General features: G+C 36.3%; 2 protein-coding genes across 3 annotated transcripts in view; one reads left to right on the plus strand and one right to left on the minus strand.

Moving 5' to 3' along the window:
* Window positions 1-903: 903 nt before the first annotated feature.
* On the plus strand, window positions 904-17032 carry TRMT13 (tRNA methyltransferase 13; the record flags this gene model as incomplete). Its single annotated transcript, XM_077906993.1, has 6 exons — window positions 904-928; window positions 1388-1440; window positions 3550-3622; window positions 9703-9777; window positions 13485-13917; window positions 14222-17032. Coding segments are annotated over 6 exons (855 nt in total), but the record flags the coding sequence as incomplete, so codon positions are not given.
* Window positions 14442-17617, minus strand: part of LRRC39 (leucine rich repeat containing 39) — a 29223-nt gene continuing 26047 nt past the window's right edge. For both annotated transcript variants that reach the window (XM_077905601.1, XM_077905600.1), the window contains exon 9: window positions 14442-14698. In XM_077905601.1, coding sequence (XP_077761727.1) covers window positions 14643-14698 — 56 coding nt within the window. In that variant the 3' untranslated portion in view covers window positions 14442-14642. The remainder of the gene's footprint in view (window positions 14699-17617) is intronic.

Raw genomic sequence — 17617 nt, forward strand, 5'->3', positions numbered from 1 at the left:
TAATCACCAGTTTCCTTATTGTCCATATAGGTAAAGGTAGCAACACACACAGCATGTTACCCTTCTGTGTAACAAAAGTCCATCACTATGCATAAAGTTCCAACAGTAGTTTTTACTTTTAGAACAGGATTGTAGAAATAGTATTATTTTATTATTTTCATTCTTCTATATCTACATGGTCCAGTATAGTAACCACTAGCCATGTGTAATTATTTAAATTCATAAATGAGAGATAGGGAGGATGGCAGGTAGAGAGTATAGAAAGAAGAGAATGATCAGTTTTTCACCTTAATTTTCTGACCTCTTCACATTAATAACAGTATTGTTGTGGTTTTGTTTTTGTTAAGGACTTCTTTATTCAAGATATTAATGCGGGCTTAAACGATGAAACAGAAATACCTGAACAATTAGTAAGTACTGGACTTAATATTTAATTTAATTTTAAAAGATATCTGTGAGCTATCTATGAATAAGCTGTTGTAATAATTGTTTAAAATAAACTAATTGCTTTGAATTTAGAATGGATTTTCCTATAGAATCTATATTATTAGTGATGGTTAGTTTCCAGACCACTCATGCCCCATTTTTGTATATAGGTTCCGATTTCTTCTCTTTCTGAAGAGCAGTTGGAAAGCTTAATTAAGAAATTGCGGAAAGCAAGTGAAGGTAAGTCTGCCTACAGTTGCAAGTTAAAATTTTTAGAATAATTAGGTGCCACGTGAGTTGATACCAGTGTGGCTTACAAGATGTTACTACCGTTGTTCAGAGCCCTACAGTTTCATGTTTGGTTGCTTAAGCTATTGTGCTTATATTTGGCACAGGTTTGAACTCTACACTTAAAGATCAAATTATGTCCCATCCAGCATTGCATGATGCCCTTAATGACCCTAAAAATGGTGATTCTGCAACCAAACACCTGAAACAGCAGGTATGTTTAGGTCATAGTCACTATACTAAAATTGGCCTTTTGTTCATTTGTCAAAAGCTAACATTCTTTCTAAATATAGTTAATGAGGTTTTATTTAGTTTATCTTTCAGGGAACAGAATCTTTCCATTTCAAAAAAAAAATATGTTAACATATATTAAAAATTTTTGGCATGGATATGGTTCTGAGTACTGTGTGTTAAAAATTTCAGAACAATGGAAGAAATTTAAAGCCAAACAAAATTATCTATGTGCACATGCTGCCTTATAGAAATTACCTTGCTGTTTTCCCATTCAAGCCAAATGTGTTTACTCTAGTTTATAAAATAATCTTGTGAAGTTTGCAGGCTTCTATTTTAGGTAACATTGAAAAATTAAAGTTACTTGGTCCAAGAAGATGCTTTGTTGAGTTTGGAGCAGGAAAGGGAAAATTATCTCATTGGGTTGATATTGCCTTAAAAGATGCTGAAAAAGTTCACTTCATCCTAGTAGAAAAGGTGACCACGAGATTCAAGGTACGTGAATTCTTGGCAGTATGTTAGTAACCAAACTTTGTTTGCACTTTTCTTATTAAAAAAAAGAAAACCATGATATTCAGAAAATTAATTTTTGTGTTGATTTGATACGGCTTTTTATTCTAATTATATTGATGACTTAAACTGAAGGTAAATTTTTTAATCTAAATTTTGATAGTCCAGTGAGCGGAGTTCTTAAAATTATTTGCAGAGACAAGAAAATATGTGGAAAGAGCCAAACTCAAGCTAGGAGTTAAGTCTTGGGTTCTAACCTACCTGTGCCCCTTGCTAACTTCATTCGGTATATATTTATTGAGCATACCATTAGGCACCATGACAGACATTGAGTAGATAAAATCAAGACAAGGTCTCTGTGCTCTATTATATTTAGAAAGGAGAGACACAAATTAATTATTATATAAAAGTAATCTGCACCAGAGTACAGTGTAGTTTCAAAAGAGGGAGTGGCATGTTTTAATGCAGGGAAGGGATGCAAATGGCTACATAGAAAAGGTGATGCCTGAGGTCTATCTTGAAAGGAGAATTAATGTTTCCTTGGTAAAGGGTTTGGGAAGCATTCTAGGAAGCAGGAACAGTGTAACCAAATACCTGAAACAATAGGGAAACATGGAAACACTTCTGTGTGATGAGAATGCATAGTTCCAAGTAGGGTTCAGTGGTGATGAAATGGGACAGGATGGCTAAACTCTGGAAGGAATCCTATTTTATGCCAAAGGAAGGAGTTCAACTTTATCCTGCTACATGCTGGATATACAGTGGAACAAGATTTAGTTCTTGTCTTTGAAAATCTTACATCTAGTGGAGCAGACTTAGGAGTATTTTGGCTCAGTATGCTAAGTCTCTTATGATGATAGTAAGTACCAGAAGCCATAGAAGCATGAAGATAGAACACAGACTCAGTGTAGTGTGGATCAGGGAAGGTTTCTTGGAAAAAGTGACAGCTGAGGGGAGATTGAAAGAATATGTGAGAGTTGGTGAAGAAAATAAAAAGGCTTTTTAAAAGTTCATCCTAGGGCAGCCCAGGTGGCTAGCGGTTTAGCACCGCCTTCAGTCCAGGGCGTGATCCTGGAGACCTGGGATCGAGTTCCGTGTCAGGCTTCCTGCATGGAGCCTGCTTCTCCCTCTGCCTATATCTCTGCCTCTCTTTCTCTCTGTGTCTCTTATGAATAAATAAATAAAATCTTTAAAAAATAAAAATAAATTTTAAAAAGTTCATCCTAGTAATACCATTAAAGCTGTATCAGAAGAGTCTGAGACTTGAAATAGATTAATAACAAGATAATTATTATCCAGTAATCCAAGTAAGAAATGGGCCAGAGCTAAGACTATTGCAGAGGCATGGAGAAGAGGGAAAGAGTATGAGAAATGCTAAGATTTTAGAAGAAGGAGATTTGGTGATTTTATTTATTAGTCATTAAGAATGACAGAGGAGTTATTTCAGGTGACGCTTGATGGCTTTAAATGACTGGTGGTGCATTTTATCTGACCTAGGGAATATAGAAGGAAGAAGAGAAAGAATAGGTTTGTGGGGAGAAATGATGGGTTCAGTTTTGAATGAGTTTACAGTTGAAGTAGAGCTTTCTAGTTCACAACTAGAGATATGTGTCTGGTGTTCATCAGAAAAATCTGGGCCACAGTGTTGATTTTTAAGTCATAGACACATGGACATAGATCAGAGTGGTGGTTGTGATCTTTTAGAGAGAGTAAGAAGAATGAGCCGAAAATAGTGTATTAGGGCCTAAGGCAAAGGAGCTTGCAAATAATCTTAGGTTAGTCACTTAACATCTGTGAAGCTTAGTTCCTTCATCAGTGAATAGGGTCGTTTTAGAGTTAGAGGAAATAATTGTACATAATAATTTATAAAATTTTAAGCTTTTTAAAAATATATGATATTGTTATTTTAGAGTTTTCATCAAAGAATATACAATCTTAAAATTTTTTAATTAGTGATTCTGTTTTTTAAATATTAAAGATAAGATGGGAAATTATTTCCTCTGAATTTTGAAAACAAAGAGAAATTTTTTTATTTTCATAAAGCTTTTTTTAAACATAAAAAGCTGTTGTTATGACTATGTTCTGTTTCTGCAGGTAGATGGCAAACACAGAAAGAAAAATTCAGTGTTTGAGAGACTTCAAATTGATATTCAACACTTGTGTTTGAGTAAGTTGCATAACTTTCGGTTGCCCTTCCATAAATCATAGAAGTTTCAAATTCTGAGGGTTGCTTAGAAATCCAGTCATGCAGAACAGTGCTTCAGGGAAAACAAACTAAAATTAATGCATTGTGTTATATCTAACGTTTGGATAAATGTAAATTGAATTAGGTCTGGAACTTTTTAAAATGAGATTTCAGTATCATTAGAAATGAAGTATCATATTAGGAAAGAGTTTAATAAAAGTTTTGATAATATGTCCCTACATTATTTGTTTGTCCTTTTTATTTTTATTTTTTTTAAGATTTTATTTATATATTTGAGAGAGAATGAACAAGCATCTGTGGGGATGGGCAGAAGGAGAAGCAGACTCCCTGCTAAGCAAGGATTCCCAATACAGGGCTCAATCTTAGGACCTGGATTTATGACCCAAGTCAAAGGCAGATACCCAACTGACTTAGCCACCCAGGCACCCCTCTTTGATCTTTTTAATTATGAGTCTGTTCAGGGGCACGTGGGTGGCTCAGTTGGTTAAGCGTCCAACTCTTGATTTGGGCTCAGGTCCTGATCTCAAGGTCATGAGATCAAGCCCTGCTTCAGGCTCTGTACTGGGTGTGGAGCCTCTTTAAGATTCTCTCTCCCTCTGCCCCCTAAAAAAGGCTAGTGCCTTCTGCCTATAATTAACATTACTTAACCTGAACTATCAAAGAAATGAGATTATTCTTTGTCCCACTGTTGGTAAAAGATACTTGCTAGAATTTTAAATTGTACCAAACAAATTCACCTCTGTGGAAGTCACAGTTCACACACTCACCCCTGCTTCAGTCATACTTTTTGTGCCTTTTCTGTACCTTTTTATAGTCTTTATAGTTTTTCATATTAATACAAACATATCCTAGTGACCTCTTCCATCCACTCACTAATACAGCTTTGTGGAGCAACCCAACATTTCTGTATAAATCACTGTATTTAAAATTATTTAACTGAATGTATTTCTTTTGTGACATTGAAAATCCTAGACAAGCTTTTATGCTATGTATTGAATTCTTTTTAAATATACTGGAAGGTAGCATACCATATTTATTAAATAGTTTCTAGATCACTCATCTGTGCCCACCATGTGCCCCTATTCCATAGTTTTAAACCAAAATAAGAGAGAAAGACTAATAATGAAGCAAATATCTATAATCTAGTTCAATACTGCCCTTTTAAAGTTAGCATTAATTTGAAAAACTCTCTCCTGCTAAATAGTGACCTACGTAAAAATATAGCCACCAGTGAAAATGTGAATTATAATCTCCTGACTTCCATACTTCAGTTTTTTCTTAATATTTAAAATAAAAGACTTATTTAATGACATACTGAGAGTGATTAAAAGTAGTTTTGAAGCAAGGAGAAAGTGACATTTATTTAAAGGACTTTGTGGGTAGCGGGGTTGGAATTGACTATTCATCATTTTAGGGGAAGAGAAAGAATAGGAAGCATCTATTGAATGAGTTCACTATGGACATCCCTGCCCCTTCTTTTTCTTTTTTGGGCTTTTATTAAAGTTATATATGTGTGGTTAAGACTGAAACAATTGTACAAGTTCTCAAGTTGTTATAAAAACAGCAGCAGCCACTTCCTCCTAGCCATGGCTCTCTCTTTGGAGCCAACTTCATTTACCCGTTGCAAGTGGATTTTTATATTTAAATGAAATCTCTGGGCAGCCCCGGTGGCGCAGCGGTTTGGCGCCGCCTGCAGCCTGAGGTGTGATCCTGGAGACCCGAGATCGAGTCCCACATTGGGTTCCCTGCATGGAGCCTGCCTCTCTCTCTGTCTGTGTCTCTGCCTCTCTCTCTCTGTGTGTCTATGAATAAATAAAATCTTTTTAAAAATAAATAAATAAATGAAATCTCTAACGATAGGCTTTTGGTTTCGTTGCCCCCCCCCCACCTTTTTTCTTAAAGCATTATCTATCAGTTTCTCCCAATGGAAGATAAAGATTTTGTACCTTTGCCACGCTTCAAGTGCAAACATTTTCCAATCCTCATCTTTCTAGTATGTACGAAATGATTAAATCATTTTTTTTTTTACCACTGGACCATGTAGTAAATTACTTCCTCCTCTTTAATTTTTTTGTTTGCTAAATTAATAATTTATAATTTTATTTACTTTGTCTTTTAAAAATGTATTCGTTGTAATACATTCATCAACTATTTTATTAGTTTCCATCTTGCTGAAAAATTCTCCCCTGTATGCTTCAGACATGTTCCAGTCCAGACTGGATGCCCTCCATTCCTGGGGCACAATGATCAACATTAAAACTTTTTTCAGTCTCATCCTGGGGATTTCCTTCACTCTCCTGGGTAGGAATTTATTTTTCCACATCTTTTCCCACATCTATTGATTCACTCTTTGGGTAGAGCACCTAGTCCTATAGCTTTTGAGAAACAATGCAATAGAGATAAATTTGAGGCCTCGCATTGTTAGAAAACATCTTTTATTTTAGACTTGACTTGGCTGGGTATTTGTATTTCCAGATTGAAAATCATTTTCTGGGGTACCTGGGTGGCTCAGTGGTTGAGCAGCCTGCCTTTGGCTCAGGTTGTGATCCTAGGGTCCCGGGATCAAGTCCTGCATCAGGCTCCCTACAGGGAGCCTGCTTCTCCCTTTGCCTATGTCTCTGCCTCTTTCTGTGTATGTGTCTCTCATGAATAAATAAAATCTCTTTAAAAAAATCATTTTCCTTTAGAATTTTGAAAGTTCTGTTCCACTAGTATTATTTAAAAGTTCAGGGATCCCTGGGTGGCGCAGCGGTTTGGCGCCTGCCTTTGGCCCAGGGCGCGATCCTGGAGACCCGGGATCGAATCCCACGTCGGGCTCCCGGTGCATGGAGCCTGCTTCTCCCTCTGCCTGTGTCTCTGCCTCTCTCTCTCTCTCTGTGTGTGACTATCATAAATAAATAAAATTTAAAAAATAAAAAATAAAAAAAAATAAAAGTTCAGTGCTGTTCTGAATCTTGCTCCCTTGTACTTGATCTGCTTTTTTCTTTAAATTTCTTTTTTTTTTTTTAAGATTTTATTTATTCATGAGAGACACAGAGAGAGAAAAGGAAGAGACATAGGCAGAGGGAGAAGCAAGCTCCATGCAGGGAGCCCAGTGTGGGACTTGATCCTGGAACTCCAGGATCACACCCTGAGCCAAAGGCAGATGCTCAACCACTGAGCCACCCAGGCATCCCTTTTCTTGAAATTTCTTGGTCCCTTGTACTTGATCTGCTTTTTTCTTGAAATTCTTCTTTGTCTTTCGTGTTTTAAATTTTCACAGTGATAGGCCTTCCTATGGTTATATTTTTATCCATTGTGCCTCCTTCATTTATAGCAGTGGTTCTCGCTGGTGGGACTTTGTCCCCCAGGGCACATTGGCAATGTCTGAGACATTTTTGATTGTCATAGCAGTGGGCATACTATGGTTACAGTCCATGATATGGATACAGTCCAGAGAGCCTCCCTACTAGACCAGAGGCCTGCTAAATATCTCATATGGTATGGTATAGCTCCCCACAACAAAATTATTGAGGCCAAAAAGTCAATAATGCCAGGGATGAGAAATCTTGATTTAGAGATTCTAGTATTCTCAGCTTTCTGGGAAATTTCCTTGGATTCTTTCTTTCATAATTTGCTCCACTTTCTCTTTTCTTCCTTTAAGGAAGAATTCTTATGACATAGTTATTAGACTTATTGGGATGGTTTTCTACTTCTTTGAAGAAAACTTCTCTGTGTTATGTCTTTTGGTCTTTTTTCTATACTTCCTAAAATTTTCCCAACTTAAATTTTTTCTATCATAGTTTTAATTTCTAGGATTTTTTCTCTGAATTTATCTTTATTATTATATTTTGATCTTTTTTATAATTATAATTTCTTTCAGAGGATATTAATAATGGTGTTTTAGAATTATTCTCCCTTTGTAATCTGTTTTCACCAATTTGTTCTTTTCCACTTGTTTTGGTTTTGTAACTTAGAAGCTGTCCTCCAAAATCTGATGCTCCTTGATAGTGTATTCTTAGGATTGAGGGACTCAGAACTCTGGGTCCTCAGGTGGAGTGATCACAGGTGTGATTTGCCTAAGAGGTCATCTTTCCTCTTGGGCTGGTCAGATTCTGCAGAGAAGACTCTTCTCTGATCACCTACCTAGAGGGTAAAAGTCTGATGACCAACATCTCGGGACCCAGTGGGGAACGAGAGATAGGGAAATTAGTAGGCATGCTCACTGATTCCTGCTGTTTTATCATACTTCACCTTTCAACTTCCTCTTGTCCCTAAATCCACTGAATTCCTGTTCTACTTGATCAGATCTACTTGAGAGAATTAGTCTACAGTCTTCCATCATGTAGGAAAGAGGTAGTCACCAAGGAGCTGTGAGGTAGGGATCTGACTACTTAAACAGGCTTTCCACCAACACTCTGCATTATAGCTACTCAGCTCTACTCCAAAAGTACCTAATGCCCCCAATTCTTGAGCCTTTGGAAGATCTGTAGAATAAATTTGGTTGAGTCACAGACTTTCCCATTTTTGTCTCCTTTTGTCCTCTTTCAGATCTTGTGAGTTTATATCTTTTCAAAAATCCGGGCAGCCCAGGTGGCCCAGCGGTTTAGCACTGCCTTTGGCCCAGGGCATGATCCTGGAGACCTGGGATCAAGTCCCACATCGGGCTCCCTGCATGGAGCCTGCTTCTTTCTCTGCCTCTGCCTTTGCCTGTCTCTCTCTCTCTCTCTCTCAGAAGAATAAATACAGTCTTTAAAAAAAAAATCCTTTTATCCACATTGTGGTGGAGTTTTAGGAGAGAGTAAACTCCTATTTGCATTTAATCTACCATCATTTGACAGAAGTTCCTCTGTTCTATTTTCCAAGCCCAAAGATATAGGAGACAGAGGAAATGAGATAATTTTCAAGCATAAAGGAGAAGGTTTTTCTTAGAATTCCTTTCCCTTCACTCTAACTGATGGTAAGTTTCTTGAACTAACTTAATTTAAACTTCTATATTCCCTGATACAAGCAAACTGTTCCATTTGGTACCATTTTCTCCTGGCAAGTAATATAATAACATTTGAAAGCAAGTAACAGAAAAGTAAAAATATTTACTAAGTACTTCCATGGGACTGTTCACCGTGCTTGATGCTGTAGCTGAATTTTTTAGAGGAAGCATACTTTTCATTTCAGAATCTTACAAAAAGGGAAATAAATAAGAAGGGGAAATGGAGGCTAAAACTGTGATATAGTTTATCTTACTTCATTACCTTGTGGACCTTTTTTTTTTTACTTTTTTCAGGACTGTTATGAATATTTTCTTTTTTTCAAAACAATGTAAAAAGCAAAGATATCTTATTTTTGAACATCAAGATATATATATTTTTAAAAGATTTATTTTTATTTATTTATGATAGACATAGAGAGAGAGAGGCAGAGACACAGACAGAGGGAGAAGCAGGCTCCATGCAGGGAGCCTGACGCGGGACTTGATCCCGGGACTCCAGGACCACGCCCTGGGCCAAAGGCAGGCGCGAAACCGCTGAGCCACCCAGGGATCCCCAACATCAAGATATATTAAAAAAATATATAGTTTGATTATAATACTGAATATAGTGTTTTATATATTACATGTTTATTGTATGTATTATTTGTTCAAAATAAATCTTCTAGCAGGGAAAGCTTTGAGTTCTTTTATCAATTAGTTAATAATATTTAGCAAAATAAGGCTTATACAGGGGAAAGTCCTGAGTCAGTAGAGAGAAATGACATTGGCATAAGAATCAGGAAACTAACTCTGGAGGAGAAGCCCACCAGGGGCAAGAGGGGGAAAAAAAGGGAAACAAATAAGAAAGAAACTTTAATTTTAATTCTGGCTGGTCAGCAGCCCTCTGTGTTACTTATCAGGTTACTATATCTGTGAGTCTTATTCCTCAGCTATAAAGCGAGAAGTTTTTGTTTGAGTTTCTTTCAGCCCTTAAATTCAAAGATTTAAATTAGTTCTGTCTTTGGAGAGGCCATGTTAATGCCTTCCTTATCTCACAAGAGAGCTAATTCATTTTTATTTTCTTATATTTCAGACAAGATTCCTTTGCTAAGCAAAGAAAAACTGCCTGTGGTAGGAATTGGAAAGCATTTGTGTGGTGTGGCAACAGGTACGTTAACATACTAATAATGTGTAGATGAACACATCAAGTTGTAGCTTAACATGGTCCCAATCATTGAAATAGTCTCTTGAGTAGTTTATACCACATACGCTTACAGCTAATTGATCTTCCTAGTAGCATTGGCCTTGTGTTACATCAGATATAGAGTTTTCTTATTTTGGCCATTTTGCAGGATGAATTAAGAGTTTCATAGGTAAAGACTGAGTCATATGAGACTTAAAGCTTTTTGGGTTATATTTCAACCAAAAAGTAAACAAATCATTTGTGGAAACTGTATGATTCTACCCCAGAAGCTACTGATTTTTTTAAGGAGTTGCTTGGAAAGGACCCTGAAACCTCTCCTGCTAGAAGATGATTATGTACCAGGACTCTGGGGAATGGAAAAAGAAATATTAGATAAAAAATCTAAGATGTCTTATCTTAGCACATCCATCTGTTAGGTGTAGCATGGTAAGGTAGAAAGAGCATAGGCTTTGCATTTGGATAATCTAGAATTCAGCTGTGCTGTGTAACCTTGGGAAATTATTTAGCCTTTCTGAATTTTGGTTATCTCCTCTGTAAAACAGGTATTATATAATTTATCTGGTTACATGGAAGTATCTGGTGCATATGAGTGCTTAGGAAAAGTTAGCTATTGTTATATCTTCTTCCTGGCTCCTACTGGTTTCATCATCTCCCGTAGGGGGAACTTGGAGCCTCCATAAGACATTATTCAAATTAGCTGGAAATGGCTTTGAGTATTATATATTTGTGTTGTCCTTCATAGTTTTTAAGATGACTTTCATGTACCTTATCTCATTTAACCCTCATAAAAACCTTCTGATGTAAGCCAGTTCTGTCCTGGGGAGAGAAAAAAGCATACTCATTTACTCTTACCCATCTGACCCAAGTTTCTCAGAAGTATAATCTATATTGGCCATTTTTCATTATTCCACATACTTTTCCTCTCTTGATTCACTGATTTCTCCCTTCATCACTCTGTTGTTATCTTACTGAAAAATCTCTACTGCAGTTGCTTGCCCTTCTTTGTTAATTTGTTTTCTTTTTGAAAAACTTTATTTCAATTAATTAACGTATAATGTATTATTATCAGAGGTAGAGGTCAGTGATTCGTCAGTCTTATATAGTACCCAGGGCTCACTACATCACGTGTCCTCCTCAATGTTCATCACCCAGTTACACTGTCCCTCCACCCACCCCCACCCCCTGCAGCCCTCAGTTTATTTCCTATGATTGCCGCCATTCTTTTTAAGATTGTTTTTGTTTTTGTTTTTGTTTTTAATTTAAGTCATCTCTTCACCCCACGTGGGGCTGGAACTCTCGACTCCCGAGATCCAGAGTTGCATGCTCTCTGGCTGAGACTGACAGCCAGGCAGTCCAGTTGCTTGCCCTTCTTGAAATTCTGTTTCCTTTCCTATGATAACATTCTTTTTTCCAGTTCTTCCCCTACATCTGTGCCATTCTTTCTCTTTCTCTGATGGTCTCCTTCCACAACCTATTTAATTACTAATATTTAGACCCCTTGGTTACACACATATCTTTCCCCTTAAAACTCTTCGGTAGCTCCTAATACAGCAGAAAGTCCAAGGCCTTTTTTTTTTTTTTAAGGTTTTATTTATTTATTCATGAGAGACACAGGTTGAGAGAGAAACAGAGGGAGAAGCAGACTCCATGCAAGGAGCCTGATGCGGAACTCGATCCCTTGACTCCAAGATCACGCCCTGGGCTGAAGGCAGGCGCCAAACCACTGAGCCACTCAGGGATGCCCCCAAGGTTTTTTTTTTTTTTTTTTTTTAAGATTTTATTCATTTATTCATGAGAGACACAGAGAGAGAGAGAGAGAGAGAGGCAGAGACACAGGAAGAGATAGAAGCAGGCTCCATGCAGGGAACCCGATGTGGGACTTGATCCTATGACTCCAGGATCATGCCCTGGGCCAAAGGCAGGCACTAAACCGCTGAGCCACCCAGGGATCCCCCCCCCCCTTTTTTTTTTTTTAAGATTTTCCCTCAAGGTTTTTAACAGGAAGACCTGCTGTCAATCTGGCCACTGCCTTCCAGCCTTTGCCACTTCCTGCCTACAGCTTAGCTGCCCAGCAAATTGAAACCCTGTGTACTTTTCCCATGTACTATATTGTGTCAAGTTCTAATTTCCTTAGTGTTTATCATAATTCTGTCTGCATATCTCTACCTTATGGTATTTTAATTATTTGTTTATATATCTGATTCTCCCACTATGCTGTGAATTTTTTGAGCACGGGGAGTGTACTAACATGATGGTTGGCTTTATAATAGAAACACTAAGCATTTGAGTGAATGAATAATCTTGTCCACCCATTTGCTATGTTTCTTGATCCCTTTCTTTGGTAGATTTCTTTGTCCTTTAAGTTCTTGGTGAAGGAAAGGTTGAAATAGATTAAATACCTTCTGATTGTAAAATAACTTCATTTTTTAAATAATTTTTCAGGTTATTCATATTTTTGAAAATCATGTACTTAAGTCCAATATAAATAAAACTGACTGAATATATTTTGTCAGAAAATAATAGTTTATTAAATAAAAAAGAAAGCTCTCTCTTTCTCCCACTGTTCATTGACTTAGACTCATATATTGAATTAAATTTATTAGTGAAATATAAAATAATTTAATAGTCACTGGTTACATCTTAGGGTAATAACATTTTAAAATACATGTTTTTGATTGAATAGACACAGCATGCCAATCTAATCAGACACAGGTATGGGTTTTATAGTATAGGTTTGGAGTCTTCCCAGTATTGTCAACTCATATAGCAGTCTTCAGTAGGATATAGTCATAGTCATAAAAAAATCTATTTATTAAGCTTTTAAATGTAAATTTTTCACTTTATTTTTTAAAGATTTTATTTATTTATTCATGAGAGACACAGAGAGGCAGAGACACAGGCAGAGGGAGAATCAGGCTCTGTGCAAGGAGCCTGATGTGGGACTCGATCCCGGGACTCCGGGATCACAACCTGAGCTTAAGGCAGACGCTCAACCACTGAGTCACCCAGGCATCCCTAAATTTTTCATTTTAATATGGACCACCTCAAAGTTTATGTGTTTAATCATCATTACATTCGCAAAGCTTGGACATGAAAGGCATCAGTAACTTATTGTTGAATGAATGCATAAATACTGTAAGGCTGCTCAGTGAGGCCTACTTTCCACAAAATGACTCTCTTTTATCAACTCTTCAGCTCATCAGGATTTGCTATGAACAGCTATGTTTCAGGACTGCCACGTAAATCAATCTAAGCAGATACTTAGCAGATGCCTTCCCCTCTATTCTTTCTTTGGGTTTCTAAAGCTCAAAACTTCCCTGGAATATAAGTGTAGATCAAAGATTTTTTTCCTATACAAGTTCTTTCCTCAGCTAGAGTAGGAGAAATAAGAGCCAATTTGAGTAGTTGGACTAGAAGTTTTTACAGATGTAGATCTTAAGCTTCAGCGAGTTTTTGGGGGAAGTAGAATAAATCATTAGAGAAAATGAGATGCTAATGAGAAAACAGCAAATATGAACAAAATTGATAATTCGTGGAAGAATTATTACAAGTATAAAGCTAAGCAGGTGTTTATTGTTGGGATTTTAGAAACCATACTGCTGAATAAATGTAAAAAATACTTATTTTTAAAGATGATGTGGTTTGGGGGGGCCACATAATTGTGTTTGCAGATCTTGCATTACGATGTTTGGTTGAAACCTATGCTGCCAGTTGTGAGGAAAGGAATGAAGAACCTTTAGCCAAACGCATAAAGAATGATAAAACAGAAAAAGAAATTAACACTTTGGCCAAGGAAGGAAATGAAAAAAATGTCCCAGAGAAGTGGACCCCTGTGGCTGGCATTGTTATTGCACTCTGTTGTCACCACAGGTGTGATTGGAGACATTATGTGGGCAAAGAGTATTTCAGGGCTCTAGGCCTTGGAGCAGTGGAATTCCACTACTTCCAGCGAATGAGTAGTTGGGCAACTTGTGGAATGCGAAAAACATCTTTGGAAGCTTCCAATCTTACTACAAAGAGAAAAGATAAGCACAGCGATGCCAGTGAAGAGCATGATGACGGGGGATGCAGAATCACAGACGACAGTGCTGAGAGTGTACCTGGGTAAGTGACTACATTGAAATGCACAACACCAGGGCAGGAATGTTTTGTTATTGCTGTGCTTTTTTTTTTTAGATAAATGTTACTGAGAGTCTATTCATGAAAATTCATTTTACCATCCAATTTTAGAATACATTAAAATACACTTTTATTGTGGCATAAATAAAAATGTATCTTGGAAGCATGGGACATAGCACATAGTATACTGCAGGTTACTTAGGAACTTATCAATAAATAGAAGTGACTAAAATAATTTTTTTATAAACTTTTACAGATTTTAACAATATTTTGTTTTTATTTGATTTAGGTTCCTTACTGTTGAAGAAAAGAAGAAAATCGGACATCTTTGTAAATTGCTGATTGACCAAGGCCGAGTTGAGTATTTACAGCAGAAAGGATTCAGTCCTGCTTTACAGTACTATACAGATCCTCTGGTGTCTTTGGAAAATGTATTGTTAACTGCTTTACCAAATCATTCTTTATCACCAGAAACAACTCCTTAATGGAAAAGAAATTCTGAACATATGTCTTCCACCAAAAGAATTTTTTAATTGTATTTTTATATTCATGAAAATATAATTTACATAGCAGATAATATGAATTCTTAAAAATGTTGTGGCCTCATTGAACTTTGGTAATAGTTTTTCTTTTTACTTTAAAAGTCCAAACATTAGCGAATTCACCAAATTCCCAAAGTAATTCTCTTCAGCAGGGCATCTTGAGTTAAATTATCCATCAGTATTTATGGAGATTGGTAAAGTAGTGGAACAGTTGACTTGGTTATCTGAAACACACAGAACACATCAATACACACCTAGCACATTAACTTTGTATTTGTATTTGGGAAATTTATTTTTTTCCTTTGGTTTTATTTAATATTTCTCAAGTTGAAGATGTAAAGATCAATTGTAGGTTTATAACAAGGGCCAGTCTGAGAATGTGGCTTATGTATGGATTTTTTTTTGTCCATTCAGATCTGGAAAGGATAATCAATCGTGATTCTTTTTTTCTAATGCAAAGAAATTCAGAGATGTTCACAATCAAGGAATTCACCTTCAGATTTTAGCGCCATATCTGTATTATCTAAATTTATCCATAACAACAAAAACTGAGGAGATAGTTTTTAAGGGAAATAAGCTATTTCACTTCATTTTAATTGAATAATTATCTAGTTAGAAATTCCAAAAAGATAACTTATAAGCCTTATTCACAAATTAAATTGAAATTTGCAAATAACTTATAAGTTAATTAGGTATCATATCTTTTAAAAGGACATTTTTATGTTTATCAGTACAACTATATATTCTCACTTGTTTGACTTAAATAATTTGGAATAAAGTGGAAATTAGATAATGAAACCAAAAACCTCCTTACATTTAGGCCTTATTTAACTCATAAGCAGTTTCTATGCACAAGCAAATATTAAACCAAACATATGGTCAGGACTGTTACTGTCTTCATGTTATCCTTGATTTATTTCTGCCTTTATTTGTAAAAATTGTCTTAATCAATGTACCAATGTACCTTTGCAAGAGAAAGATCAGAATTAACTAATTTTAGATACTATAATGATATTCTTAGGTAACTTTCTTCTCCTATAAATAGATCTATGATTATATGAGTTATAGATTAGAAGCCTAGCCTTTTTAAAATTCCTCACTTTTCTACTTTAATCTCCTATGTTTTATGAAACTGCCTAAGTTCAGCTCCTACCCTGCCACCTCAGCGTATGACCTTGGGCAACTGCTTAATCTCTTTGTGCCTCAATTTCCCTGTTTAAAATGGGGATGATGAAGATAATAATAATAATAATAATACCTACCTCACATGGTTGTTATAACAAATGAGATAACACATGTAAAATGCTTAGAACAGCTCCAAGCACAATTAATACTAACTGTTAATACTGCTAATTCACAAATCTATTTTTAGTGACAATAGGCAGACTTGGTTTTATTATCTCTGCTTAAGTTGTAACCTTTTTTCTCTTTTTATAAGTTTTATGTCCACTATTATTAAAGGATGGTGGTTTGATTATTTCTAAAGTTAATTATTCATGCTGCCCAATCAAGCGAATATAAATAAGAGTAATAATACATCATTCAGTAATTTATGTGATTTTATTGGGTCAGGCAGTGCTAATTTGTGTCATACAATCTGCTTTGCATCATTCAACAACTTATGTCCAGGAATAAAGCATATTCTACAGTAGGCCTAATCTCAGCTGTGTTCCAGAAAACAACATACACACTCAATAGTTATACTGATAATAGTCCTCTGCCCATTTAGCTTCATATGTTTCTTTCTTTCTTTTTTTTTTTTTAATTTATTTATTTATGATAGTCACAGAGAGAGAGAGAGAGGCAGAGACACAGGCAGAGGGAGAAGCAGGCTCTATGCACTGGGAGCCCGATGTGGGATTCGATCCCGGGTCTCCAGGATCGCGCCCTGGGCGAAAGGCAGGCGCCAAACCGCTGCGCCACCCAGGGATCCCGCTTCATATGTTTCTGACAGTGGTACCAGGTACTTTATGGGCAGGCAGATAAGCTTGGCCTTCAGCAAATTGTAGGTAAAGATTCTTGTTTTTCCCAACCTTGTTTGCTTCCCTTAAGACAACATAAGAAAGTGACTATGTATATTGCTGTTCCTTGACCTGCCAGATTTACAGGGACAGCAAACCCCTTCTTGAACTTTCAGATTCATCTACACAACTACCTCTTCCCACATGTCACACACGACTGTCTCAGATTTCTTGATCTTCCACTTCTACCACCGAACCATCTTCTAGACTTCATTTCCCCAGCCCAGAATCACCATCTGCCCAGTTGCTCTAACCAAAAACAGATTAATCTTGAGGTCCTCTTATTTCCCAGCATACAATCATCAATTCTACCTACTACCTGTTTTTTATGTATTTCTACCCCAAACTAGGCCCCAAACTAACTTGTCTTCAAACATGGCTCGTCATCATAGATCAAAGGACTATTTCCTAATATCCGCCACTGGATGTTGGTAAAGATGATTTCTTATAGCTTAAAAACTGTCATTTGTTTGCTTGGATTATACTTACTCCCCAAAGCAGCTATTTGAAAATAAATTTGACCTTTTGATTCAAAAATTCTTCATGTTTTAGTGCATTGTAAAACTATGATTTCTATTAGTATACGATTGTTTCATTGTTTTTATTAATAGAATTGTCTCTTTGGCCTCTTCTAATCTTGGTTTAAGTTAAAGGTTTTCCTTTAGTGGAGAAGTGGTTTAATTCTTAATTATCAGAGACTAGGTGATTGAAATCTATATGTGAAAACTTTTAACATTTTAACTATTGGTTAAAAATCTGTGTTCTCAATATTTTTCCTTCCTAGGCAAAATACTGTGCTGTTATTTTGTGGACTGTAGAAAAAGAGGAAATGACAAGGAAGGTAGTGTTCATGAGTACACTGAAATACATGCCAAACTGGTAGAATGAGGTAGTGAAGCTACCTAATGAGGTAGTGAATCACATCTTCGTTCACTTGTTTGTGCTTCAAGCACTTGGCCAAATTATTTCCTGTCTCTACTTGAAAGACTTTAAATATCTTCACAACTTCTCTTCAAGCCTTTATCAAAATTGTGAACAGATTTGAATTTCACTTTTTTCCTCCCACAATATTGACCAAGAGACAAAATTTGCCAGAAAGGGATAAGAAATCTATAAAGGAAT

This window comes from Canis aureus, chromosome 8, assembly GCF_053574225.1.
Source record: "Canis aureus isolate CA01 chromosome 8, VMU_Caureus_v.1.0, whole genome shotgun sequence".
Lineage (NCBI taxonomy): Eukaryota > Metazoa > Chordata > Mammalia > Carnivora > Canidae > Canis > Canis aureus.